At 49.1% G+C, this 26,633-nt stretch overlaps 1 protein-coding gene across 1 annotated transcript in view; it reads left to right on the top strand.

Annotated features, from left to right (window-relative positions):
• Positions 1–23,911, top strand: part of LOC124517771 (nodal modulator 1) — a 56,133-nt gene extending 32,222 nt beyond the window's left edge. The window contains exons 19-31 of the mRNA XM_047087301.1: positions 1,001–1,219; positions 1,310–1,392; positions 2,505–2,664; positions 2,776–2,902; positions 4,581–4,694; positions 5,571–5,698; positions 6,646–6,787; positions 10,630–10,713; positions 11,855–11,965; positions 13,621–13,722; positions 15,877–15,996; positions 20,268–20,360; positions 23,279–23,911. Coding sequence (XP_046943257.1) covers positions 1,001–1,219; positions 1,310–1,392; positions 2,505–2,664; positions 2,776–2,902; positions 4,581–4,694; positions 5,571–5,698; positions 6,646–6,787; positions 10,630–10,713; positions 11,855–11,965; positions 13,621–13,722; positions 15,877–15,996; positions 20,268–20,360; positions 23,279–23,410 — 1,615 coding nt within the window. The 3' untranslated portion in view covers positions 23,411–23,911. The remainder of the gene's footprint in view (positions 1–1,000; positions 1,220–1,309; positions 1,393–2,504; positions 2,665–2,775; positions 2,903–4,580; positions 4,695–5,570; positions 5,699–6,645; positions 6,788–10,629; positions 10,714–11,854; positions 11,966–13,620; positions 13,723–15,876; positions 15,997–20,267; positions 20,361–23,278) is intronic.
• Positions 23,912–26,633: the final 2,722 nt, after the last annotated feature.

The following is a 26,633-nucleotide window of genomic DNA, read 5'->3' as shown; positions in this document are numbered from 1 at the left end:
TAGAAGATGCATGTTTCAGCTGGACAGGACCACCTGGATCCCTCATGGGGATCTTGTGCTCCCCGGCTCCCAAACCGGACTCCTGGTTGTCGCCCTCCACAGACCTACCCTTTGTCATCTTTCTCGATGGTTCTCGACTCTTCTTTCCCCTGCATCCGTACCCAGCCAGTCCACGTGCAGATCTTTGGCTTTGCAGTTGAAATATGCCCATCATCTTGTCCCTTCTCAGCACGCTGCCTCGGTACTCTGGTCCCATCCACTGTCTCTTGCCTGGATCCTTGCCACGGCCATCCTGCCTGGCTTTCCTGTATGGGCTCTTGCTTCCTGACTGTGTTCTCTGTGCAGAAGCCAGAGGCCTTTTAAAGTAGGGACGTTGTCATTCCTCCGCTTACAGCTCCAGTGGCTCTCCATCCCACCCAGAATGAAATCCAGGGTCTGACACCTGCTCCCCCGGACCCTCTGACGCATCTGACTCTTCCCTGGGTCCGCTGCCCAGGCCACCTCAGTCTCCTTGCTGTCCCCTGGGCCTGGCAGGGGAACTGCCCCCGAGGCTCCAAGGGCTTTTTACTTGCTGTTTCCTTGCCCAACACACTCCCCACCCTGGGAGCCTGGTAAAGAAGAGCGCCCCCACGCTGCCAGCACGGTCTCCTTCCACGGTGCTTTATTTTACTGCCTTGTATTCAGTCTGACATCATTTTCTGTTTATTGTCTGTCTCTCCCCCCCTGGAATGTGGATTCCACATGGTTAGGGAATGTCATTTGTCCTGTTTACTGGTTCCCTGGACCTACTAGATACTGCTACTGTCACAAAGAAGTTCAGTTTTTATTTTTTGGAAAGCGATTCGTTGATGCAGAACAGGAGCAGAGTGTGCCGCTGGGGTGGCGTCAGAAGGCAGTCAGGCTTTTACTGACGGGTGACTCCTTTTAGAAATGTCCGGTTCCCACCGACCGCGGCGGGTAAGTGACCACGTGCTCTAGGCTGCTCCTTCCTTTCTTCCAGATCTTCCATAGACAGTGAACCCGCCTTGGTCCTGGGCCCCCTGAAGTCCGTGCAGGAGCTGCGGAGGGAGCAGCAGCTGGCCGAGATCGAGAGCCGCCGGCAGGAGAGGGAGAAGAACGGCAAGGACGACGCTGGGGAAGGAAGGACCAAACCCCCCGCGCAGGAGATGGTCGACGAGTTGCAAGGCCCCTTCTCCTATGACTTCTCTTACTGGGCACGGTGAGCTCTCTCTCTACGGCGTCCTCTCTTCTCATACCCTTCCTAACCGAGGGCAAAACCAACCAAATGGAAGTATTTTCATTGTTTTAGGTCTGGAGAGAAAATCACTGTCACACCCTCCTCTAAAGAGCTACTCTTCTATCCCCCGTCCATGGAAGCCACTGTCAGCGGAGGTAAGTGTCAACTCGGTGAGCCAGTGACACATCTTTGCAGTTCACCGCTCCTTTTACCTGCATTTAAAAATTTATTTTGTGTGGTTGTTACAGTGAAACCATCTTTGTAGGGCTCCTTATAATCCCCTTTGGCACTGGCACATAGCTGTTACCATTTTTGGTGAGTGGCTGAGTGAATGGATCATCTCAGTCCGTGAAAGTAACTGGTTATTTATTTATTTATTTATTTAGTGTTTATTTTTGATAGAGAGAGAGAGACAGAGTGCAGACAGGGGAGGGGCAGAGAGAGAGGGAGACACAGAATCTGAAGCAGGATGCAGGCTCTGTGCTGACAGCACAGAGCCCGATGCGGGGCTCGAACTCACGAACCGTGAGATCATGACCTGAGCCAAAGTCGGACACTCAACCGACTGAGCCCCCAGGTGTCCCGAAAGTTACTGTGGTTATTAGAAGTTGGGTGATCTTTCTGAGGAAGGATTACTTTTTTCCCTGATGTTTTTAGTTTGTTACTGAAAGGTAGGTGAAAAGCAAAACCATCCGGTGCTGAAATGAGAGCTTTAGGCATCATATGTATGAACTGTTGATGGTGTGTGTATCTGTTGGTAGGAGCGAGAGAGGGTCTTTTTGGGACTGGACAATTTAAAGTGACTGCTGGTGGGGTATTTGTCTTTTGGCTTCCAACAGTTTTCTCTAGCGTCATGGGTTCAGTGGATCCTGGGCATTTATGCAGTTTGTGTTTGGGAGGAGAGCATATTGAGTAGTGCGGCTTCCCAGCGGGCGTTTTGTTTGGGGTGGTCTTCCCCGCCGGGTCCAGCTGCACAGCCTCTCCTCCACCAGAAAGGCCTTGTGACAGTGGAGAGAGGGGTAGTGAGAACCCAGCCTAGTTAGATTTGTGTGCTCACGTTCCTGGCCATTGAGCAAACTCTTCCAGGAATGGAGGGAGGTGTGGGCCACCCAATTACTGAGGCTTCTGATATATGTAGTGAACAGCCTCCTTTGGAACTAGCTTCACATATCTCAGTTTCAAGCCCTTCTTTAACGGGAAGCCCCCTTCCAAAATGCCCCCATCCCACTGCAGCTAAGTCCCATTCTTCTATTTGTTCCCTCTTTAGAAAGTTGCCCAGGGAAGCTGATTGAGATCCACGGGAAAGCAGGCTTATTTCTGGAAGGCCAGATCCACCCGGAGTTGGAGGGAGTCGAGATCGTCATCAGTGAAAAGGGGGCGAGCTCACCCCTGATCACAGTCTTCACTGATGACAAAGGTGCCTATAGGTAAGCCCGTGACAAAGCACATGCTTGGGAGCAGGTGTCCGTGGGGCCGGCGAGGCCTCCTGCAGGCATGAAGCGCAGCCATCCAGCGTGCTCTTGCTTTCTTTTGTTTAGCGTCGGGCCCCTGCACAGTGACCTGGAGTACACGGTGTCCTCGCAGAAGGAAGGCTACGTTTTGACCGCAGTCGAGGGAACCATAGGAGACTTTAAGGCTTATGCTTTGGCCGGCGTAAGCTTTGAGGTAACCCTTACGTTTTCGAAAAGTGGTTTTATTGAGTTATAATTGGCATATGATAAACTGCACTTAAAGCATATAATTTGCTAGTTTCAACATACACGGGTGCACCCGGGAGTATAGTGACAGTCAGGCACCCTGCTCAGTGTGCTCGTACCCCTTGGTACCCCCTCCCTCCCGATCTCCCTGCTCATCTGGTCTGCTTTCTGTCACTGCGGATTAGTTTGCATTTTCTAGCGTTTGACACAAACGGAACCATATAGGATGTACTCCTTTGGGGAGGCCTTCTTTCACTCAGCATAATTTGGAGACCTGTTGACTTTAGCTTGTTTGCCTACCTTTTGGGAAGTGCTTTAAACTCTCATCCTTAACTGTGTCCTGTGGAAAAGGACAGAATGTTCCTGTAGCAGTATTTGATGTCCCTCTCTTCTTAACCATCCTTCCTGGGAAGAAGTGTGTGGTGCCCGGAGTAAGTCTAGAGGTCCTTGAGTGTGAATATTTTCAATATAGAGGGAGACTCAAGGAAAAGAAGGACAGATTACATCACATACAGATTTCAAATTCTGTAGCACAGGATGCATTTTTTTTGATAATTTTTTTTTAATGTTTGTTTATTTTTGAGAGAGAGAGCGTTAGTGGAGGAGGGGAGGAGAGAGAGGGAGACACAGAATCTGAAGCAGGCTCCAGGCTCTGAGCCTAAGGCGGGGCTCGAACTCAGGAATGGTGAGATCATGACCTGAGTTGAAGTCAGATGCTTAACCAACTGAGCCACCCAGGCGCCCCGATGCAGGATTCATTTTTAAAGCAAATTAAAAGACATTCAAACCAGGAAGAAATCTTTATATCATGAGAAATACCCAAGATGATAAGGAACTCCTAAAATTGGTAAGAAAAAGACAATTTGATAGAAATAAGAACCACAAAGTATATGAAAAGGCAGTTTACAGAAGCAATACCGGTGTCTGATAAACTAGAAGAAATGCCCAACTTCAGAAGTGACTGAAGGAATTACCATTGAAACACTGGGATGTAGCTTAGATTTGCAGTGATTCAGACAGTATCCATTTTTTTGCGTGTATTTTCCCACGCATAGATAATTCATGGAACTGTAACTGGTTATGGCCGCTTTGGTGTACAATGTGGGTGTGTCTTTCTGAATTCAAAGTGCACAACATCCAACAGTTCTACTCCCAGGAACAGAGGCAAACAAGTGCACAAGGAACACATGTTCCAGGAAGTTTCGATCGTCTCCTTTCCTATCACAGAAGTAGGTGGCTGGTCTTCATGCAGAGCTCGGCCGCCCCCTGCTTTAGGATGATGTGCATTAAGACACAGTACGGTAGATATGTGGCCCGGCAGGGGAGGGAGGCCGGGATCCGTACTTGAGAGAAGCAGCAGGTGCAGAGCTTGGGCCACCTGCCCAGCCTCCCTGCTGTAAACTTGCCAGTCGGTCAGCGCTAGCTGTAATGTTTGCACGTTTATGTGGGCGTAGAAGCCGTTCTGGAAGGCGACGTACCAAACTATTAACATTAGTTACCCCTGGGGACGAAGAGTAGACCTTCTGTCTACCGATGGATAACAATAAGAGAAAAACAACCCAGAAGAATTGCCTCTTGGCTTTTGAAATGTTACCTCCAGTGGCTAACGGAGTTGCCCTTGCTCTGCTGTTCTTTCTTGCCCCCAGATAAAGGCGGAAGATGACCAGCCCCTCCCCGGGGTCCTCTTGTCCCTCAGTGGTGGTGTTTTTCGATCCAACCTCTTGACTCAGGACAATGGCATTCTGACGTTCTCAAACCTGGTAAAGTGTCCCGTAATGTGCCACCTGCCCGTGTTCCCACAAGGGAGCAGGGACATGGCTTGCGTGACTTAGGTATCGCTTGACAACCTGAGAACAGAAGAGCAGCGTCGAGTGCTGCACGTTTCTTAGGGGACCAAATATAACTAGGGTATTGCTCTTACTAGAACTTAATGCTGCCGATTCTTATTCCCTTCCGCACACACTTGTTTTCTGGCCACCGGCTTGTCAGTAAGACAGCGTAATTAATTACCGTGGCCTCAGCGGCTCCTCTCCTAGGCATCCCTTTGTTTGACCACAACATCGCGTTGTTGACTGCCGAGTCTTATTTGGTGGCTCGCTTGTGTTTGTTCTGCAAACCGTGTTCCCCATGATAGGAGGATGGCAGCGTTTCATTCCGGATGTAACCTGAGGCCCTGAGTGGTGGGGACTCAGCAAGTACATGTTAGCTGGCCATTCTGTGAGGCCTGGGTGTAAAGGGACTGCTCCAGGGACATCGCACGCAGGCAGCGAGGCGTATCTGAAAGGTCATGTGCTGTGCACTGATGCACACCCAGCCACGAATCTTCCCTCCGCTGCTTATGTACTGTGTCATCTCAGGGGAGTTACTTGACCTCTCTGAGCCTCAGTTTCTTCGTTCATAAAATTCAAATTGATTTCTGCCTCACTGAATTAAAGGCACGTGATGCCGGCTGCTATTAGAGTTGTAATTGCTTCATGTAACCATTTCCTCGAGAGGCAGAGTCACCATTTTTGTCTGCATAGGAAGCCCTGGGGCTCTGGTGGCCAAATTCCGGTCCCTGCTGGCTTTAGTTGCCCCGTGTGAAGCCATATATAGATGGGGCAGCAGAGGCTCAGTCCGTGGGTGTCTCTCCACAGAGCCCTGGCCAGTATTACTTCAAACCCATGATGAAGGAGTTCCGGTTTGAGCCGTCCTCACAAATGATCGAGGTGCAGGAGGGGCAGAACTTAAAGATCTCCGTCACCGGGTACCGAACGGCCTACAGGTACGCAGCCTGCCTGTCCCTGTCCCCCAGGCCCAGGTTCTGGAGCCCCACTCAGGCCTCCGTGACCCGGAGCCTTCACCCAGCCTGCATTCGGGTTTCACGTGGGAGGCAGAGGCGATAAGAGACCAGGCCCAGAGAGTTTTGACGGCTGCCTGTTTTCTTCAGATCCCTCCAAATCAGCGATTCTGTCACGAAGTTCCTATTCTGAAATTGGCCTGGGAGTGCCCATTTAGTTGCTTAAAAATTTTATTTGTTCAAGAGCTTGAAACTCAAATTAAATTTTTAAAACAAGGAAATTAACTCACTGGAGTAAGGCTGCAGAATGTTGGCGAGAGTGTAAAACGTTCGGTTCCCCTTCCTTGTTTCAGCGCATCAGGTTTTGCGGTGTGTCAGAGCACTTCCAGAGATGGTTTACACAGATACTCGTACACGTGTACGACACGCCATACGTTAGCTCTGTTAGCTGTACGTAGCTGGAAAGGTATTCATACACACACCGTACATATTTGTAAACAGTCGCAAGAGCGCTTGAGATGAAGATTGGCTGATCAGAAGTTTAGGAAAATGGGCCATTTTCAAACGAGTGTAGAGAATGAGAAACTGTTTTCATTGCATTTCATGGAATGCTTCATTATTTGAAACAAAGCTTAATGAAAGCAAGGTAAAGCGGAATAAAACAAGGCTTGGCCTCCATTAATTGTAATTTCCTGGAGCGTCCGAGGAGAGAAACTGATGGCAGCGTTCAGGCAGGCTCGGGCCTTCAGGCAGGAAGGCCGGATTGGAAGTGACAAGGCCAGAACCGAATCCCCTTGGCTCATCGAGGTACACTTCCCCACCGGACTGCTTTGCACTGTGAATTGTCAGTAAAGGCAGGATGCTTTACCTCAAATCCTTTGTGTGCTTCAGAAAACCCCGGGCATATCATGCTCTGTCTCTCGCCATTCTAGTTGCTATGGAACGGTTTCTTCTTTAAACGGAGAACCAGAACAGGGTGTGGCCGTGGAAGCCGTGGGACAGAACGACTGCAGTATTTACGGAGAAGACACCGTGACGGATGAGGAGGGCAAGTTCAGACTTCGTGGATTGCTGGTGAGACTGGACATCTTTTATTAGTGGGTGTCTGCACACTGTGTTGTTGACAGCTGCCTTGTGGTGCCTGCCCCCAAGACGGCTAGGAACAGGCTGGGCAGGGGGGTTGGGGCTGTGGGGTTAGGGCTCTGGAAGCGTCCTTCCGTATCTTAACTGGCACAGCTTACCTTTCACGGAGCTGACACATTGGGTTGGGGTTTTGTGGCAAATTAAAGTTGGGAAACAGTGGGTTTGGAGCAGCTGTTGCCTGCATCGAGTGGTTACGGCTTAAGCAGGGGCTCTCACGCCAAATGCCTGTGGGGCCGGAAGAGACCTGTGAATGGCTGAAGGGTGCTGGGTGCACACGCGGGGCTGGTGAACTCGAGAGGGGGCAGCTGCCACTGAACCCCAGCTCTCTGTAGCCATGTGGGAAGACAGACTCGGGGCTGCCAGATCCTTTGCATTGTTAAAAGGGATGTCACAAGTTTAGGTTTCTGTGTGAAAGCTCCTGATTTCTAGGTGTTAACAACTAATTAAAAAAAAAACAAAAAAACACAAACCCACAACTTCTTTGTGTGTCCATACAACTCATTTGTCCTTCTCACTCCTCAATTGCAGCATTCAGTTTAGGGTTTATTGGTGCTTTGTCCTCAGTTTTTATGTGTGCATTCATTCATTTGCTCATTTAGCAGACCTTACCTGTGTACCGTGTGGTCACTGGCAGGGTTGGACAGCACCTGCTGGACTGGGCCACTTGGATCCGTGGTGGGGCCCCTGGGCTCTCAGATGCACGGACTGGGTATTCATAGTTCACATATAGACAGGCACACATAGCTCCACAGAAGGGTAATGTTTGTCCAAATCACATGAGCTCGCATGTGAAGCGGCTTGCCAGTTGATTTAGAGACGAGGTGGCTCAGTCGGTTAAGCATCTGACTTCGGCTCAGGTCGTGATCTCCCGGTTTGTGAGTTTGAGCCCCACATCGAGCTCTGTGCTGATGGCTCAGAGCCTAGAGCCTGCTTCGGATTCTGTGTCTCCCTCTCTCTCTCCTCCCCCACTCATGCTCTGTCTCAAAAATAAATAAATGTTAAAAATAAATCATTTGATAGGTTGGGGCAAAGCTATTCTTTCCCCAAAACAAAAATACTCCCGTCCATTGTCCAGGACTCCCCAGTGTCAGATGTTGGGGTACCTGGGAGGCAGGTTGCAAGGTTTCCTGGTGAGCTGGAGGTGTTCAAGCCGAAGGAGGAGGACGGACTCGGGGTTGTCTTCCCTGGTTGTGCTGAGGACTGGAATACTGGAATATGTTCTGATGGTCCAACTGGATGCACACTGACTGGGGGGGCTCCCCACACTGCACTCTGCCCACTGCTCCTTCTCTCCCGCGTGTTCTCACCAGCGGCATCAAGGTGACAGTTACCTTGCCATCCTTAGGAGTCCACACAGGCCTTCCTGAGATGCTCCTTCCTAGCTGTCCTCCGCTGTGTGGGAAGGCCCTGCCCCCGAGGAACATGCTGCCACTGGCACCTGCTCTCTGCTGTCCTCCAGGCCTGCTTCCCACAGAGAATACACAGGCCAGGAGGGGTGTTCCATAGCTGTATGCTGCTGCAGCCAGGGCCCAGGGAGAGGGGACATGTCGTGGGAGCCAGGTCCTTGGTCTTATGCGTTCGGTGCAAGCCCAGCCTTTGTAGTTTTGTCCTTTTTTAAAGGCTGTGCAGACGCCCTTCTGCTTCCACCTGCCTGGGTTTGAGGCCTGCCTCTGTCATTTCTTAGCTGTTTACGTTCAGGCAAGGTTTTTTCCTTTCTGTATCTGTTTTGTCATCTTTGTGAGGATGAGTGTGATATAGAACAGGTGTAAGTATAAGTAAGTTGATACGTGTAGCACAGGCAGTGGTCCTGGCACGGAGACTCAGCAAGTAGTTAATGAGCAACAATAAACAAGACTTTCCTGGAGGCGGTCCTCACCGTCACTGCCAGCTGGGGTTTCGGTGTGCAGCTTTGTGAGGCAGCAGTTTGAGACGGGGTCTGCGTGGGGGCCTGTGCAGGTCGGGCCTAGGAGAGCCTCCCTTCCCCGGGGCGGACTCCGTGTTCTCGGCTTACCTCCCTCTCATGGTTGCAGGAACGCAAATTCTCCCTCCCCTTCTGGGTTCCCCAGTGTCCTGCTGGCCCAGACGTGCTCTCAACTCGCCATCTTCACGCGTTTTATTTAATTAAATGGAATATAGTTTCTTTGTCCAGCACAATAGATTTCTGTTGTAATTGATGCTCTGAGACACCCTCCCCCTCCTAATAGGTGTGAATTTATTAGCGCTCTCAGTGGGTTTTAGGGTCGCCCTGGTGGTAGCCCTCGCCTTCCACATGCCAGGCCACAGGTGCTGGAGGGACAGCCTTAGACGTTGCTCAGCGAGGGTTTGGGATTGAGTGTGCCCGTCTCCCAGAGGACACCGGGCTGGAGAGCCCTTGCTGAAGATTTCCTAGGGATTTTGACCCTAGTCAGGGTCCGGTCTTTCATTTCACCTTTCCCAGCACGTTGTCAGGACATCTGGGGCGAGACACCCCTGCCAGAGGCTGAAGGTGAGTCCCCGAGTTGGTCGGCCTGGGTCCTGAGGAAGGAGGGAGCCGGGTGGGACGGAGCCGCTGCCCCGATGAGCTCCCGGTGGCCCAGGTGCGTGAGCAAGTGGGCAGGACTATGCCTTTGTCTTCCCAAGTGATTACTCGCGTCCCTTGCCCTCTGGGGCACACGTGGCCATTTGGAACCGAACCCCGTGCTGCCAGTCCTCACCGAGCTGTAAAGTCAGTGAATGTGTCAATGATTATGGCCATCACAGAGGTGTTCTCACTTTTTAAAAAACAATAGCTTTTCGTCTTTGTAAAGGTGCCATGTGGTCATTATAAAGTAGTTCAGGCAGCATATCCAAACAGGCAATCTTGAAAGGGCAAAAAAACACACCCTACAGCTATCAAAGCACACATTATTTTAGGAGACCAGAACCATATTATCCACGCTGGTTTACAAATAAACAGTTGTATCTTAGGGTTGTCCCCCATTAGCTGCACATAGACACCTCTGACCTCGGCCTGATGCTTTAGATCCTAGCATGTCATTAGGTCACTTGTGCTATTGATCAGAAATCAGTTGCTCTAAAAGTTTTCTTAGAGTAATGATTTATTTGGTAAATATGTACACCTATAAATTTGAGCAATAGAATAAAAAGTTTTAGGAAGAACAAATTTTTTTTAAGTTTATTACTTATTTTGAGAGACAGAGAGTGAGCTCACATGAGCAGGGGAGGGGCACAGAGAGAGGGAGAGAGAATCCCAAGAAGGCTCTGCATATCAGCACAGAGCCTGTCATGGGGCTCGTAGCCACGAATCATGAGATCACGACCTCAGCTGAAATCAAGAGTCAGATGCTTAACTGACTGAGGCACTCAGGTGCCTCAGAACAAGTTTTTTTTTTTAAAGAAAAATTTCAAATCTCACTTCCCAGAAATCGTGTGCATTGTAAGCATTTGGGAGTTGTCGTTGCAGATACCACACCCTGCGTGTATGTGGGGGGTGGACAGCCCTATAAGCACAGTTTTGTCAAAATAAGCATATTTTGCTTACGATTTTGGAATAGGAAGCTAAATCTAATTTTCCTTGGGGACTGAAGAAATTGCAGACCTTGAGATAAATGTTCCTTCATCAGGGTGCTTTTAAAAGGGACTCTTAAGCAGGTTAACAGGCCGCAGACTGGGACCGGCGACGGGGTGGAAATGGCGTCGCGGTCGCGTTGAGGGCCTGTGGTCAGAGCAGGCGCAGGTCAGGTTCCAGGCGACGAGCCCCTTTCGAGAGGCGTGACCCCTGCGTTTGCTTGCAGCCGGGATGTGTGTACCACGTGCAGCTCAAGGCAGAAGGCAACGAGCACATCGAGCGGGCCCTCCCCCACCACCGGGAGATCGCGGTAAGGCACCCCGCTCCGCGGCAGAAACCCTGCAGTGCTTCTCTGGCTGCCTGCCTTTCATCTCTTGCCGGGGGGAGCTCTGGGCCCTAATTAAGGGTCCTCTTTGAATAGTGTCATCTTCACAAGCAGCATCTCCTGCGGGCTTTTAATGAGCAGCATGGCTGTCGTGAATCCAGAGAAATTTGAGCTGTTGTCTCTTCAGTCTCCCTGCAAGCTCTGATCATTATCCTCCAAGTTGAGGAGCTCAGTGTCTAAGTGGCATTTCAGATCAAGGGAGGATAATAAAGACAACATGGGCTTAATTGGTGGTGGGGCCGTCGGACCTCCTTATATCCAGATGACCTTGCTTTTTCCATTTGGTGGGTGGAGTCTCTTGATATTCCTGATCACGACTTCGCTAATTGATCCCTAAAGAGGCAGCCCTCCCTGCAGCTCGTGGGAAGCAGCCTGAGAATCATTTGAAGTGAAGCTTTTTCCCCGTGGAATAACTCTCGCTTGCTAGACTGGAGGGCTTGGGTGTGATGGGGGGCTGCCTCTTGGTGGCTTGATTAGGGGGCGTTAGGCACGAAGATTATGGGGGTCAGGAGAGTGGCGGGCCATATAGGACCATTTGGCTGGGAAGTGGATTTTCTTTATGGATGTCTTTATGGCATCAGGCTGTGATGGCTGCATCTTTAAATTGCGTGTTTCTCTGCCATGGTGGCTAACTAAGGCCAGGATCACGGGTGGTCATGGGGACCATGGCCTGGCAGATACGAAAAAGTCACAAACAGGAGGGCACCCACCCACCCACGGGACAGCCGTTGCTCAGCCCCTGATGATTGCTGCCAGGCAAGAACATCTTTCTCTATTTCCAAGAGAGGCCAGAAAACCTGGCTCTTTTTGTGTATGAAATTTCTCTCTTAAAACGTTGGAGAAGATAATTGAAACTTAGGGGGAAAAAATGCTGTGCTCATCAAACAAGTTGTGTCTGTGGGCCAGCCGTAGCCTACATCCTCACTGTCAGTTTGTGCCCTTGGACTTGGTGAACTTGGCCCCCTTACTGAAGAAGTGAAATTTGCTCTGAAATAGCTCCTGGGACGTCACCCAGCAAGTTCGCCTCCCAGCTTCCTCACTGCCAACGCTCCCGGTCTCTTTCCAGGTTGGCAATAACGACATCGATGATGTAAACATCATAGTTTTCCGGCAGATTAATCAATTCGACCTAAGTGGAAACGTGATCACTTCCTCTGAGTATCTCCCTACATTATGGGTAAGGCCAGCTTCTTCCTGTTATGGTCTTTTTGGCTCTGAGAAGCATAGGAGGGGTCGTACTCTCAGATAACTTTGTTTAGCTATTCATAGAAATATAGCTTTGGAAGCTTTGTGGTACACACCTAATGAATGCTTAGTACGACCTAGAGTTGAAAGCGGAGACATGATTTTAGGGCACAGTGCCTTGTAACTTGTAGAATTCTGTCCAGCGTGAAGGTGTGGGCAGGGGACTAGGAGTCGGACAGTCTGAGCTGTGTCCTGCTTGCCCTGCCGCCACGGGCAGTCACTTCATGCCCCTGGACCTCTGGTTTCTCCTCTGTGAAACCCTCTTAAGGTGTCTTCAGGTTCTAACAAAATCTCCATGTCTACAGTTAATGAAATGTTTATATAAGGCCCTACGATCCCTTGAAAAATGTCAGTGAATTGCCACAAGAGCGTATTTTTCAGAGGCGCTTGTAATTTTATGTACAGTGATGTGTTTGACTTGGGAGAGAATGTACGCTTAGGTTTTAACTCCCCTCTCAACTCGCCCTTCCTTCCAGGGTGGCAAGCATGTTGCTCGTGGGGGCCAGGCAGGGCAACGCCAGGGTGAAGAGGGCTGGGCAGGGTGCACCCACCGCTCCTCGGCTCTGTCGGATGGTTGTTGTGTCGGAGCTCTGGCCCAGGGTTGGCATCACTTCCCAGTGTTCCAGAGAAGATGGAACTTAGAGTTATTTGAAATCACTTGGTTTGTAAAAACAGGCAATGAATTGAGTTTTGCTTAGAACACTGTGTAGGGCAAAAAGACACATATGTGGTCTTGGATGTGACCCGTAGGCCTCCAGTCTGTGGCTTACTTTAGGAAAACTCCTCGTGACTTGTGTGTTCTATAGAAAAGTGTCGCCGTGGGCCCTGGAGAGGGGCGGCCATGGCGTTCTTCTGTGGCAGGTGCCAGGCTCGAGCCCCACAGCCTTCTGCGTCAGGCGGGACCGTACCTCCTCACGTCCCGTTGCTTGTGGTAGAGAGAATGAGAACAGGCCAGAGAGAAAGGAAGGCTAGAAACAAACGACTGAACTGCTTCTGGAAGCAGCCCGGAAAACCAAATGCAAAATGGGAATGTGTCGTGCGCTTAAGGAATACTTGTGGGGTTGAGGGTATAGCCGATGGAGAGGCAGTGCCACGTGGGCCAGACCCTCAGTGACATGGGCTGAATCCCAGGGACCACCACGAATAAGTTGTGCGCCTTTAGGTGATGCAGGCTCTGGGCCTCCCTAGAGGTAATAATGATGCCTGTTCAGAGCCAGGATTGGTGACAATGTGTGTAAAGTGCCTGTCACTTGCCCAGCATATTATAGCTATATCAGAGGCTATTCCTTTTAACATGGCCCTCATACTAACTGTTACCATTTTGTACATTAACGTAAAGTCGCTGGAATCAGTTTTAAAATCTTCCATTTCTATGCAGGTCAGGGAACTGGAGGCTCAGGTGATTGCGGAACACATTATGTATTCCTGTTGGGGGTGTCTGGTTTCTCTTTCAAATATCCGTGTTTCCAAAGATCCTTTTCCCCTGCAACAGATGAGCTATCCTGAGGATGAAACGCAGTGTTGGAAATGAAATGTTGATTGTGTTTTAATTTTGAAAGCACGTCCTGCTTTGTTTCTCCTCTCCAGGTAAAGCTTTACAAAAGTGAAAATCTCGACAGCCCAATGCACACGGTCTCCCTGGGCCAGTCTCTCTTCTTCCACTTCCCACCCCTGCTCCGGGACGGCCAGGTAACTAATGCCCGTGGCTCCCAAACAGTCCTTGCGTCTCCCTCCAAATCTCCCTTCGCGGAGACAGTGGATGTGCTCTCTGAATAAGAGGGGGGTAGGCTCTGTAGCATTTACTTCTGCTTAATTTGCTGTTTTCCTGTTTACACAAATAATACACATTCACGGCAGGAGTTGTTTTGGGGGGAAAACAAAATCAAATACAGTCCCATCATCTAGAAATAATCCTGGTCAGTGTGCTGACAGGTATCCTTTGGTCTTTTTTCTTTTAATTTTTTTTTTTCAACGTTTATTTATTTTTGGGACAGAGAGAGACAGAGCATGAACGGGGGAGGGGCAGAGAGAGAGGGAGACACAGAATCGGAAACAGGCTCCAGGCTCTGAGCCATCAGCCCAGAGCCCGACGCGGGGCTCGAACTCCCGGACCGCGAGATCGTGACCTGGCTGAAGTCGGACGCTTAACCGACTGCGCCACCCAGGCGCCCCTCCTTTGGTCTTTTTTCAATATGTGTGTGTGTGTGTGTGTGTGTGTGTGTGTGTGTAAATACACACACGTGTATTTAGTTTAATACATACACATGTGTATTTAGTTTAATAAGGCTAGGACTGTTTGGTACATTGTTTTATAATCCGTGCTTTTCAGTGAAGAATACATCAGAAATCTTTTCCCCATCATTACATTTTTTTTTTTTTTTTTTTAATTTTTGGGACAGAGAGAGACAGAGCATGAACGGGGGAGGGGCAGAGAGAGAGAGGGAGACACAGAATTGGAAACAGGCTCCAGGCTCCGAGCCATCAGCCCAGAGCCCGACGCGGGGCTCGAACTCACGGACCGCGAGATCGTGACCTGGCTGAAGTCGAACGCTTAACCGACTGCGCCACCCAGGCGCCCCATCCCATCATTACATTTTTTATAACATGGTTTCTCATGGTTGCACAGCCGTCCATAATGTGGGAAATAATGATAGTTTATTTAACTCAGGCCTTAACGGTGGACATCGTTTACTGATTCTAGACTGTTTATTATCAGTTGTGTTCAGACAGAGCAGGCTGTTGTAGTTGAGGTGCTGGGAGGAAACTTGGCACAGAATTCGGTTCTTTTCTGGTGGGCTCGGCGTGCACCTGTCAGTAGTGAGCCTACATACGACGTTTCCTCTCCTGGCTTCTTACCACCTGCCGTGGGGATGATAAACTGTGGCCTTTTTTGTCATGAAACAGCTGTAAAATAATGAAATAAGTTGCGATGGAAGCTTGGAGTTGCTCCCCGTTTCTTGAGATGCCCTTTGAAATAGCCACTGTATGCTGTTTTTTTTATTTGTTTTTAAAGATTGAGCTTTTTTTAAAGTTTCATTTATTTATTTTGAGAGAGTGGGGGAGGGGCAGAGAGGGAGGGAGAGAGACAATCCCAATCAGGCTCCGCACTGTCAGCACAGAGCCGACACAGGGCTTGAACTCACAAACCGTGAGATCATGACCTGAGCGGAAGCCAAGAGTTGGACACTCAGCCGTCTGAGCCACCAGGCGCCCCAGCAGTCACTGTAAGCATCACGTCAGTGTGGAAGCGTAATGGGCTTTGGGGTCCGATTCCCCCTGGGCTCACAGCCTGCTGTGAGATGGGAGCAGTAAACCCGACCTTGTCCGTGGTTGAGAGCACAGCCGGTATTTGCCCAAGGCAGTGCTCATGGTGCCTACCACGTTGGGGCTCTGCACCCAACGGTGGAGTGGGCTCTGACCGTCGCCCGCACCGCTCCCGAGATGCTGTGTTCTTAGAACTTGCCAGCTGGTGAGCCGCTTAATTATCATGCCTTAAAAGTCTACCTCATTTTGGATTGAAAGCAGTCTTTCCCAGTTCGATCATGTCTGTCCCTCATCCAGATTGGCTCGTAATAACTTTCTGTGTTTCATAAAGTCAGATTCTCAAAGGAGCACAATTATGTCGTGGTTGAATATGCTTATAAAATATTGCCGCCAGCTCTGAAAGCTTTATCAGAAGACACAGTCTCCGAGATGCCGGGACACACGGCTGTCAACGAGGGAAGAGCCCACTGAGGTTCCTCCTCTGAAGTTAGCAACCTTGGTTTGGATGTGTAAACTTGGGGATTTCTTTCAAAACATAAAGTCCTTTGTAAAAAGTAACTTCTTCTTACTTGTGCACAGAATTACGTTGTGCTGCTGGACTCCACGCTCCCCAGATCCCAGTATGACTACGTCTTGCCTCAGGTGTCTTTCACTGCAGTGGGCTACCATAAGCACATCACCTTGGTCTTCAATCCCACGGTAAGGAAAGGGCGGTGGGTGGTTGAAAACAACCTCTAGGGGTGGTGAGGGAGGACGGCCGCTTGAGGGACCCTCACCTTGATGCCCGATTGCATTCTGGATTTCGCACTCTGAATTTCCCTAGATGCTTTTCTCCTTTTTCGAGTGCTGATGCCTTCGGTTCCCTTTGAGGAGGAAGTTGTCAGCGAGGGCAGGGGATTTGTTTAGGTCAGTGGCTCGGGTGTGATTTTTAGGAACAAGGCTCATCACTGTGTCGCGATTGGGGGTGTTGTGGTCCTCCATCTGGAGCCACGTGACACCTGCCCTACCCAAACTTCTAGAACCGGCTGCCAGTTTACAGGAAGTTGAGAGGACACAGGAACATGTAAAGGATGCTGCAAGGATGTAGTCAACAAAATGCAGGTTATGGGAAAGTGCAGGACAATAAGCTGGAAACTGATTGATTTGACAGATTGCAAGTGAGGAAGAAAAAAAAAACCCACAGGTGGGTGGGATACTTGTAGGTTAAAAGCAACTTGCTCATTTTGTGAGCCATTTGCAATGTGTAGAGCCCAATGGATCCCGTGTCGAACAGACTGAAAAACAAAACAGAACAACACACACAGGTATTTTTAACATTCGTGAGATAATTCTTTAGGCCAGTGCTTCCCAAAGCTGGCATGCGGTAGAATCACCTGGGGATTAAATGCCCACAGCAGCAACAAAAATGGGCTCCAGGGCCCAGCCTCAGACCTACTGAGTGTGAACTTGGTTTAGGTAGTAAGAGTGGAGCCCAGGGATCTACAGTACAACAAACATCTGGCCCCGTAGCTACTGCGTTGACCGTCGTCGTAGGCCTCATCGGCGTGAAGAGTTTTTCTTGATAAACATAACTGTGTGCACAGCAATAGATTTAGTGTCTTCTTGTTCCTTTTTAATGGCTATGTAATACTCCTCTGTGTGGCTCTACTGTGGTGTGTTCAGTTAGCCCCTGCTTGATGAATGTTTGGGTTATTCCTAGTTTTCTGCCATTACAAATGACCCTTTAGTGATTGGCCTTGTGCGTGCATGTTTTTGGATGTTTGTCAGTCTGTCTTTGAAATAGTCTTCAAGAAGTAGAGTTGCTGGATCACAGGGTCGATGCTCCTGAAATTTTGCTGGATGGTGCCACTTCCTGTCCGTAGGGCTGTACTATTTGCATTCCCACCAGCTACGTATGCGAGCATCCCTGTTCCCCCGCAGAGTGTGTTGTCAAATTAAAGATTTTTTGCAGTATAATGGATGAGAAGTGGTATCTCCATGTCTCTGTCCTCTGCATTTCTCATCCTTCCACGGGGTTCAGAACCCAGGTATGTCCCTTTCTGGAAACTATTGACTTCTGGACCTATCTGTCTGGATTGTTGGTATTTTTTATGTTTCAGAAGCCCTTTGTGTAAGAGGGATGTTAAACCTTCGTAATATACGTTGTCCATATTTTTTCCTAATTTATCATCTTTTTTCATTTTGATTATGCAAACATTTATTTTATATGTTAAAATGTGTCATTCTTTTTCTCCTTGCTCCTGAATTTTGAGCCTTAGTCTGGAAAAGCTCCCCCCTCCCAGTTTTAAAGGAATTTATTTTTCCTTCAGTACCTGTATGGTTACATTTTATACATGGCCATCTCTAGCCATTTAGGGTTTTTCCTGGTGTAGGGTAGAAAGAATAGTTCCACATTTATCTTTCCTACATGCAAGCAAGTGACCATTTTGTGCTTTTCAAACAGCATCCTAGAGGCGAGGTAGGTAGGGATTCTTTTCCGTCATCTAGAGATAAGACCCAAGAGGATTCTGAGTGGTCTAAGTCCCCAGCTTGTGCGCAGCAGACGTGGGACTTGAACACAGCTCTTCTGCTGGTTTCTGAGCATCTCTGATGAGGGGCTCGTGCTCAGTGACTTGGCAAATACAAATTTTATGTGAAGTGGAGAGTTTTTCTGATGACTCCATGAGGAAGCACTTACCTCATTTCCCACGTTTGGGACCAATTGGAAGGGCCACTGACATGAGCACGTAGGGAACCTTCTGTCTCTGTAGAGGCACGTTGCCACCCCAGGGAGAGGCAGAGGGCCTCTGTGAAGGGCACTGATGGCAGCCGTCTGGGACATTCCCCCCGCCCCAGAGACTCATCTGGATCCAGGGAGACGCTTTGGCAGCTGGTGGCGGGAACATGATGCTGGGTGGCAGCTGGGCAGCCACCGTGCCTCACGGCTGTGGCCAAGAATGTGCCTGTCACTTCTGAGAACACACCCCTGCCAGAGGCTACCTGGGAGACCAGGGCCCCAGTGACCAGGGAAGGGAGTGCCTGCTCCTGAAGGGTACTCACTGCTAGTCCTCACATCACACCTTTCCGGGAAGGTGCCATCCCTCGCATTTTACAGACGCTCAGAGAGAGTAAGTAACTTACCTGCGGTTGATCAGCAGAGCCGGAACTCAGAGGAGGTGGCGGGTCCCACATCACGTGGCTTCTAGTGCATTACAGCCTTCTGGATGGGCGGCTCAATGTTGTACGTTCGCGAGGGCCTTGGTATGTGCTCCACTCTGTTCTTTTGTTCAACATGCAAACCGAGAGCCACATCATTGATTTTTTTACTGAGTGTTTCATGCACTGCTGGCACTTGAGGTAGCTGATTTTGCTGAATTTCACATCCCCCTGCAGCAGGTGCTTTTGGTATCAGCACCACATGGCCCGAGGCTTCACGTGATTGCCCAAGGTCATGTGGCCAGACCTGAGCCTTGAGCTCAAAGCTCATTGCCTTCATCACTCTGCAGTTTCGCCATTAAATATTTACTTCCACGGAGAGCAAATTGGGGTCTAAGACATATCGGATAATCCAGGAGTGGGCCGTTGGAGGTAGAAATGTGTTCCCGCCCTGATTCTTTCTTTTTTTTTTTTTTATATGAAATTTATTGTCAAGTTGGTTTCCATAGAACACCCAGTGCACATCCCATTGATTCTTTCATTTCTGAACGACCGTCCCATTCTGCCTCAACCGTCTCGGGCAAAATGACCCCGCAGTCGTTCTCCAGCCTGGATGCTCCCCAGATGTTTTGGTCTCAGGACCCTATTACCCTGTTAAAAGTTGTTGAGAATCCAAAAGAGACTTGGTTTACATGGGTGTAATGTATTTTTATTTATCATATTCTGTTATCAGCGTGATGACATCATCACATGTAACTTCCAGAACAGTCCACTGTTCACTTGTGAAAGAATGAAGGCAAAAAAGCCATATAATATCTTAGTGTTGTTATGAAAATAGTTTTGACCTTGGAAATCTGAAAGGAAGTTCCCTAGACATTACTTTGAGAACCAGTGCTCTGGCTCCTTAACTTGTTCTGTCATTATCTGAAAGTTTCCATTGTTTGTTTCTTTTGCGCGGATAGAGTGAGCTAAGGTACAGGTTCATTGGCTAGTATAGAGACCCAAAATTTCAGGGGCTTTTAGTCAGATGGAAGTTTCGGTCTTATGTCAGCATCCAGGACGGAGCAGTACAGGAATGCTATGGCAGCCCCAAGGTATCAGGGGCCCAGCCTCCCCTCTCTTGGGGCTCTGCCATCCCTTAGCACATCACCTTTTTGACAGATGGCACTCCTGGCCGGCAGGAGGGGAGGGCACAGCACCACTTTTTAGCGAACAGCCTGGATGTGTTACCGAACACTTCTATCCATGTGGTCTTGGCCAGAATTTAATTCCATGGCTATCTTAGCTGCAGAGGAGGCTGGGAAGTGTGTATATTCTGATCGGCCCGGATGAAAGTTGGAAGAAAGGGCAAATGGCCGCTAGGAGACAAATGGCAGCCTGCCTCCTCCCATCACTAGAGATACTCTCTGCGACCAGTGCATCTGTCACTGTGCGCCCGAGCCTAGCACGGCGGGTTCTCCGTACCCCCTTGGAGGGAAGAGCCCCTGTGTGTAGCCGGGACTCAGTGCCCAGGGGGCCCTTTACGTCTCAGCCACAGGGATGGCCTGCTCCCCACAGCTCGGTTTCCTCAGTCTCGTGGAGGCTCAGAGGGTGAGACCTACCTTGTGATTGGCATCTGTCTGGCCCAGAGTGTCAAAGAGCAAGCAGGGGAGTTTGGGGAGCAGGGGATTCACCTGAAAGTATACCCAAGTCGCTGCACTTCCTGGCCGTGGAGAGCAAGAATTGGGTCATGTGGATGCCCGGGGTCCCGGCTGGGTGGGCCAAGGCTGTGGGATGGTGGGCGGCCAGGAAGCGGAGAGCCTATAAAGCAGTAATGGTGGTCTTGGTGTCCACAGAGGAAACTGCCTGAGCAAGACATCGCACAGGGGTCCTACATCGCCCTGCCTCTGACCCTGCTTGTCCTGTTGGCCGGCTACAACCACGATAAGGTAGGAAATGCAGAGGCCCTGCGAGAAAGTGCAGGGTTCCATCCATTGTTACACACCTTCCCACACACGGCGAGGTGTCCAGTGTTCCAGAAGATACAGGGTTGGAAGCGAGTGCGAAGGCCTCAAATCCAGTCCCCAGTCCTCTTTTCTTTCCTTTGCTTTTTTTTTAACTTTTTAATTTATTATTATTTTTTAATGTTTATGTTTTTACTTAAACTCTAGTTAGTTAACATGTAGTGTAATATTAGTTTCAGGTGTGGAATTTAACGATTCAGAGCTTACATACAACACCCAGTGCTCATCACAAGTGCCCTCCTTAATTCCCGTCATCCATTTAACCCATTACCCCATCACCTCTAACAGTCTCTTATGGTTTTTCCTCCCTCTCTCTCTTTTTTCTTTCCCATATGTTCATATGTTTTGTTTCTTAAGTTCCACATATGTGTGAAATCATATGATACTTGTCTTTGACTGACTTCTATCGCTTAGCACAATATACTCTAGTTCCATCCATGTTGTTGCGAATGACAAGATCACATTCTTCGTGATGGCCGGGTAATATTCCACAGTGTGTGTGTGTGTGTGTGTGTGTGTGTGTGTGTGTGTATCACATTTTCTTTATCCATGCATCAGTTGATGGACATTTGGGCTCTTTCCATAATTTGGCTATTGTTGATAGTGCTGCTATAAATATTGGGGTACATGTTTGAATCAGTATTGAATCAATATTTTTGTGTCCTTTGGATAAATACCTAGTAGTGCAGTTGCTGGGTTGTACAGTAGTTCTATTTTTAATGTTTTGAGGAACCTCCATACTGTTTTCCAGAGTGGCTGCACCCGCTTGTGTTCCCACCAACAATGCAAAAGGATTCCTCTTTCTCCGTATCCTCGCCAACATCTATTGTTTCCTGAGTTGTTAATGTTAGCCATTCTGACAGGTGTGAGGTGGTATCTCAACATGGTTTTGATTTGTATTTTCCTGATGATGAGGGATGTTGAGCATCTTTTCGTGTGTCTGTAGCCATCTGGATGTCTTCCTTGTGAAAAAATGTCTATTCGTGTCTTCTGTCCATTTCTTAACTGGATCATTTATTTTTTGGGTATTGAGTTTGATAAGTTCTTTCTAGATTTTGGACATTAACCGTTTATCAGATAATGTCATCTGCAAATATATTTTCCATTCCAAAGGTTGCTCTTTAGTTTTATTGTTTCCTTTACTATTCAGAAGGTTTTTATCTTGAAACCCTAGTAGTTCATTTTTGCTTTTTGTTTCCCTTGACTCAGGAGACATGTCTAGTTGGTACAGCTGATGTCAAAGAGGTTACTCCTGTGTTCATCTCTAGGATTTTGATGATTTCCTGTCTCATATTTACATCTTTCATCCATGTTGAACTTATTTTTGTATATGGTGTAAGAAAGTGGTCCAGGTTCAGGTGCCTGGGCGGCTCAGTCGGTTGAGCATCTGGCTTCGGCTCAGGTCATGATCTCACAGTTCGTGAGTTCAGGCCTTGCATTCAAGTCTGTGCTGACAGCTCAGAGCCTGGAGCCTGCTTCGGATTCTGTGTCTCCCTCTCTCTGCCTCTCCCTACTTGCACTCTGTCTCGCTCTCTCTCTCAAAAATAAACAGACATTAAAAAAAAAACTTTAGAAAATGGTCCAGTTTTCCCAATACCACTTGCTGAAGAGACTGTCTTTTTCCCATTGGATATTCTTTCCTGCTTCGTCAGAGATTAGTTGGCCACACAGTTGTAGGTCCGTGTCTGGGTTTTCTGTTCTGTTCCATCGATCTCTGTGGCTGTGTTTGTGCCAGTGCCATACTGTCATGATCACTACAGCTTTATAATAATAACTTGAAGTCTGGGATTGTGATGCCTCCAGCTTTGCTTTTGTTTTTCAAGATTGCTTTGGCTAATCAGGGTCTCTTGTGGTCCCACACAAATTTTAGGATTGTTTCTTCTAGCTCTGTGAAAAATCCTGGTGGTATTTTGATAGGGATTGCATTAAATGTGTAGATTGCTTTGGGTAGTATGGACATTTTAACAATGTTTGTTCTTCCAGTCCAGGAGCATGGAGTGTTTTCCCATTTCTTTGTGTCTTCTTCAATTTCTTTCATAAGCTTTCTATAGTGTTCAGCATACAGATCCTTTACCTCTTTGATTAGGTTTATTCCTAGGTATCTTACAGTTTTGGGTGCAATTTCAAATGGGATCAATTCCTTGATTTCTCTTTCTGCCACTTCATTATTGGTGTAGAGAAACGTGACAGATTTCTCTATGTTGATTTTGTGTCCTGCGACTTTGCTGAATTCGTGTTATCAGTGCTAGCAGTTTTTTGGTGGCATCTTTTGGGCTTTCCACGTAAAGGATTGTGTAGTCTGCGAATAGTGAAAGTTTGACTTCTTGCCGATTTGGATGCCTTTTATTTCTTTTTTTGTCTGATGGCTAAAGCTAGGACTTCCAGTACTGTGTGAAATAGCAATGGTGAGAGCGAACATCACTGTCGTGTTTCTGGCCTTAGAGGGAAAAGCTCTCAGGTTTTCCCCATTGAGGAGGATATTAGTTGTGGGTCGTTCATATCCGGCCTTGATGATATAGGGGTATGTTCCCTGTGTTCCTACTTTGTTGAGGGCTTTTATCAAGAATAGATACTGTTCTTTGTCAAATCTCAGGCCTCCTTTGAAGGCCATAAACCTCTTGTAACATCTCCCCTAATCCTTTGTCCCCGTGTGTCTGCCAACCCTCTCCAGTGCCAAGGCCTCTCTCTGCCTCGTCTTGAACCAAGAGTCACCTGTTAGCCCACAGTGGGTGGTGAGCTGCCCGAAGAAGGAGGTGTGTTGACACGTGAGGCTCCCTTGTCCCTCTGGGCAAGAGTATTCTCCTGGCATCCCTCTCTCTCACTCTCTCTCTCTCTCGTTCTAGCTCATTCCCTTGCTGTTGCAGTTGACAAGTCGACTACAGGGTGTGCGAGCTCTTGGCCAGACAGCCTCTGACAATAGCGGCCCAGAAGATGCAAAGAGACAAGCCAAGAAACAGAAGACAAGGCGGACGTGAGGAGGAGGAGGGGCAGGTGAATCTCACGCGGGACAGGCCGCGGCCTAGGGGCTGCCACCACCCACCGTTGGCATCAAGCATGCATTCGACCAAGTTCAGCACGTGCTGTCAGCCCCATGCTCCCGCCGGTGCAGCTGCCCGGGCCTGCCCTCCCTCGCCCAGCCCTTGGTGCAATGCAATGAATGGACCCTCCTGTCACTCTGCTGAGCACACTTTATTTTCTGAGTTGAAGATAATTTATTATTAGTATTTTTGTCGAAGAAGTATTTAAGCTGTGCTGGTGGTGTGAGAATGTGATTCTTCGTCTTCAGCACTCGTTTGTGAGAATTGCAGTAAACGTGGGTTTTTGGTCCGCCAGCGAAGAACCTGCCAGAATTCGCCTTGTCCCGTGACTTCCCCTGCACCTGAGATCCCTGCTGGAAACCGCACAGCCTGTATCTACTACTAGGAGGTTGGGTAGGAGGTAATGATCAATAAAATTGCCCATTCGTTCGTGTTGTAGCTCATCTCAGATGTGTCTCTTCGGTAACTTGGGCATAAAGCTGGGGTCATAAACCGAGATGCCTCAAGGGGCACGTCGACCCTGAGTGAGGAGCCGGGGCAAGAGAGTCCTCAGCCAGGGTGAGGTTTGGCCTCAGCGCTAGGACAACAGGGGACGGAGGAGGGGCGGCAAGATCAAGAGTGCCCACCCCCTCTGAAGGAGCCAGAGTTTCTCGGCTCCTGCTCTCCTGTGCTCTGCAGGAGTGCACCTTCATGGATGTAGAGAAGCCAGATGGACAAGTCACGGGTGAAACCGAAGTTTTAAAAGTGAGTGACAGATCCCATTTATTAAGAAACCACACAGGGGCGCCTGGGCGGCTCAGTTGGTCGAGGGTCCCACTGTTAGTTTCTGCTCAGGTCACGATCTCGTGGTTCTCGGATTGAGCCCCATGTCGGGCTCTGCGCTGACAGCGTGGAGCCTGCTTGGGATTCCCTCTCTCTGTCTCTCTCTGTCTCTGTCTCTGCCCTGCCGTTGCTCATGCAGGCGCTGGCTCGCTCTCAAATAAATAAAACTTAAAAAAAAAAAAAAAAATTAGTGTTTAAAGAAAATAAAGAAGCCACACCAACCAATCAGAATGCCTATGTGGGATGGGTGAGGCTTGAAGGCCGCTCATTTGCATCCGGGGTCTGCAGCAATCCCCAGCATTTTACAGCATTCGTTCAATTCTTCTCGGAAGTGGTCGATGTGATGAAGTTCCACTGAGGGAGGGACACATCCATCCGGCCAGCATTTACTGAGAACCGCACTTGATAGGCACTGGGGATATGAAGATGGGCGGTGGGGGGGCAACACTGAGGACGGGCCACGTCTGCTTCGTTCCTCACATCCCCAGCGCCTGCCTGCCATGTTGCGAGTATTCTGTGAGGAGTGAGCCAGTGCGCGTGCGCACGTGTGGATAGGTGAGTGCCCGATGCCTGCCTTCACGGAATGCTCCCATCGCTGAGTGCAAGACCAGCTGGTGAGTGGTCAAGGGCAGTGTGGCGAGCTCAGGGCCTCCTGGTTTAGGAAGCGCAAGTGGCCGTGGGGGCACAGATCCCCCCCCTGAGGGTTTGAGGGGGGCTTCCCGGAGGTGATGTTAAGTGTGGTTGAAGATCCAGAATGGAGAGAGGAGAAAGAGGGCAGAAAGTCTTGTTGGGTGTGATTTGCCAATGCAGGAGGTCAGCCCGAGGGCCCCCCCGGTCCTGGTGGCCCCCCCAAGAGTCGCTGTGTTGCTAGCAGGTGGCTCTTGGCTGTTTGCCGTTTCATGGGCTGGCTTTTTTTTTTTTTTTTTTAACCATGAAAGGAAGTAAACTCTTGGAGATCTGGGACAGATGAGATACATAACCCAACTCTTGGAGTGTATGCTAACTCTTATTCCAAGTGGACACCCAGAAACGTCCCTTTTAAATGTTAATGGGGCTTTTTATTGACATGGTGTAAAGGTTAAGAGCTTGTGAAAGATCCTCCTGGATGTCAATACATTCCTTCCAGTTCTAGCTGCTGCCGTTAAGTGGCGGTCTTCCTCTGCCTCTGGCCACGGGTCACCTGGGGTGCCCAGGGCACTTCTGAAGGGCTCTGCCCCTGTGGGCGGGTGGGGGGTGAGGCGGGGGGAGAAGCGTGTGCATTTCTCAGTCCATTTGAAAGTTGGGCTTATTCTGTTGTCTCTAATTTTCTCATTTTCTGGCAATCTCAGGACAGAATGCCTCTGATTCCCCCTGGGAGGTGTACGGGTTAATGATGTTTGAGGATTTTGAATGGGGCCAAAGTTACATGAGAAGTTTTCTTTGTTTTTTTCTTAACACTGAGAAAAATTTTAAATGTCTAAAATAGTGGGCTCTTACCTCCATTGTTTGCACATTTTTGCTTATTTAAGTGGCCATGAAATTTTCACTGAGGACACCCCAAAGACCTGTGATTCTAAGGTACTGGCTTCACTTTTCACTTGAGTATTCCGGCTTGTCTTGTTTTCAGTTTTATCAACCGACCAGTAAGGATTGGTGGACGAGGGGGGATGGGAAGGGCTGCAGGTGCACCCAGAGAAGGAGGGACTGGTGGCCACAAGAGAAGGGCAGAGGGAAGAGACAGCCCGGAGCTTAACTCGTCACGGTCTCCCCGGAGGAGAACGATTGCCGTCCTGCAGTGAGAGCACCAGCAGGAAAGACCAGCCCTCCTTTGGTGGTCACCGTGTGCAAGGCACCGTGCTGTGCCCTTGCGTTCATGATGCCCTGGATCCGTATGGCCTCGTGAAGCACACGTTTCAGTCCCATTTGACAGAGGATGACACCAAGACTTAAGGATCTCACAGCTGCTAACAGGCAGAGCTGGGATTTGAACCCAAGTCCAAGAGTTCTTGCCCCCGCTACACAAAAGGAGACCGTGCAATTATATGCCAGGTTGACCAGGGGGCTAGTTCAGGGGATTAGAGAGTGAATGCTGCGGGCAGGAGATGCGGATGTAGCTGTGATAAAGTTAGTAAAGATCCGGCCACATGCAACACTGTGCAATGGAGGGTTGGGTCATGAAGGGACGTGGAGGACAGAGAACATTTTCGTTGTTTGCTGAGTGTTGTTTCTGGGACCAGAGAACTCTGTGCCTAGACACTTAAATCCACTTCCTTTTTTTTTTTTAATTAAACTTTTTAAATGTTTATTTTGAGAGAAGGAGAGAGAATGAACGGAGGGGGAGCAGAGAGAGAGGGAGAGA

Source organism: Lynx rufus, unplaced genomic scaffold (assembly GCF_022079265.1).
Source record: "Lynx rufus isolate CCGP_SWC_20201006 ecotype Redwood Valley unplaced genomic scaffold, mLynRuf1.p SCAF_23, whole genome shotgun sequence".
Lineage (NCBI taxonomy): Eukaryota > Metazoa > Chordata > Mammalia > Carnivora > Felidae > Lynx > Lynx rufus.
This window is presented reverse-complemented; position numbering and strand designations above follow the sequence as displayed.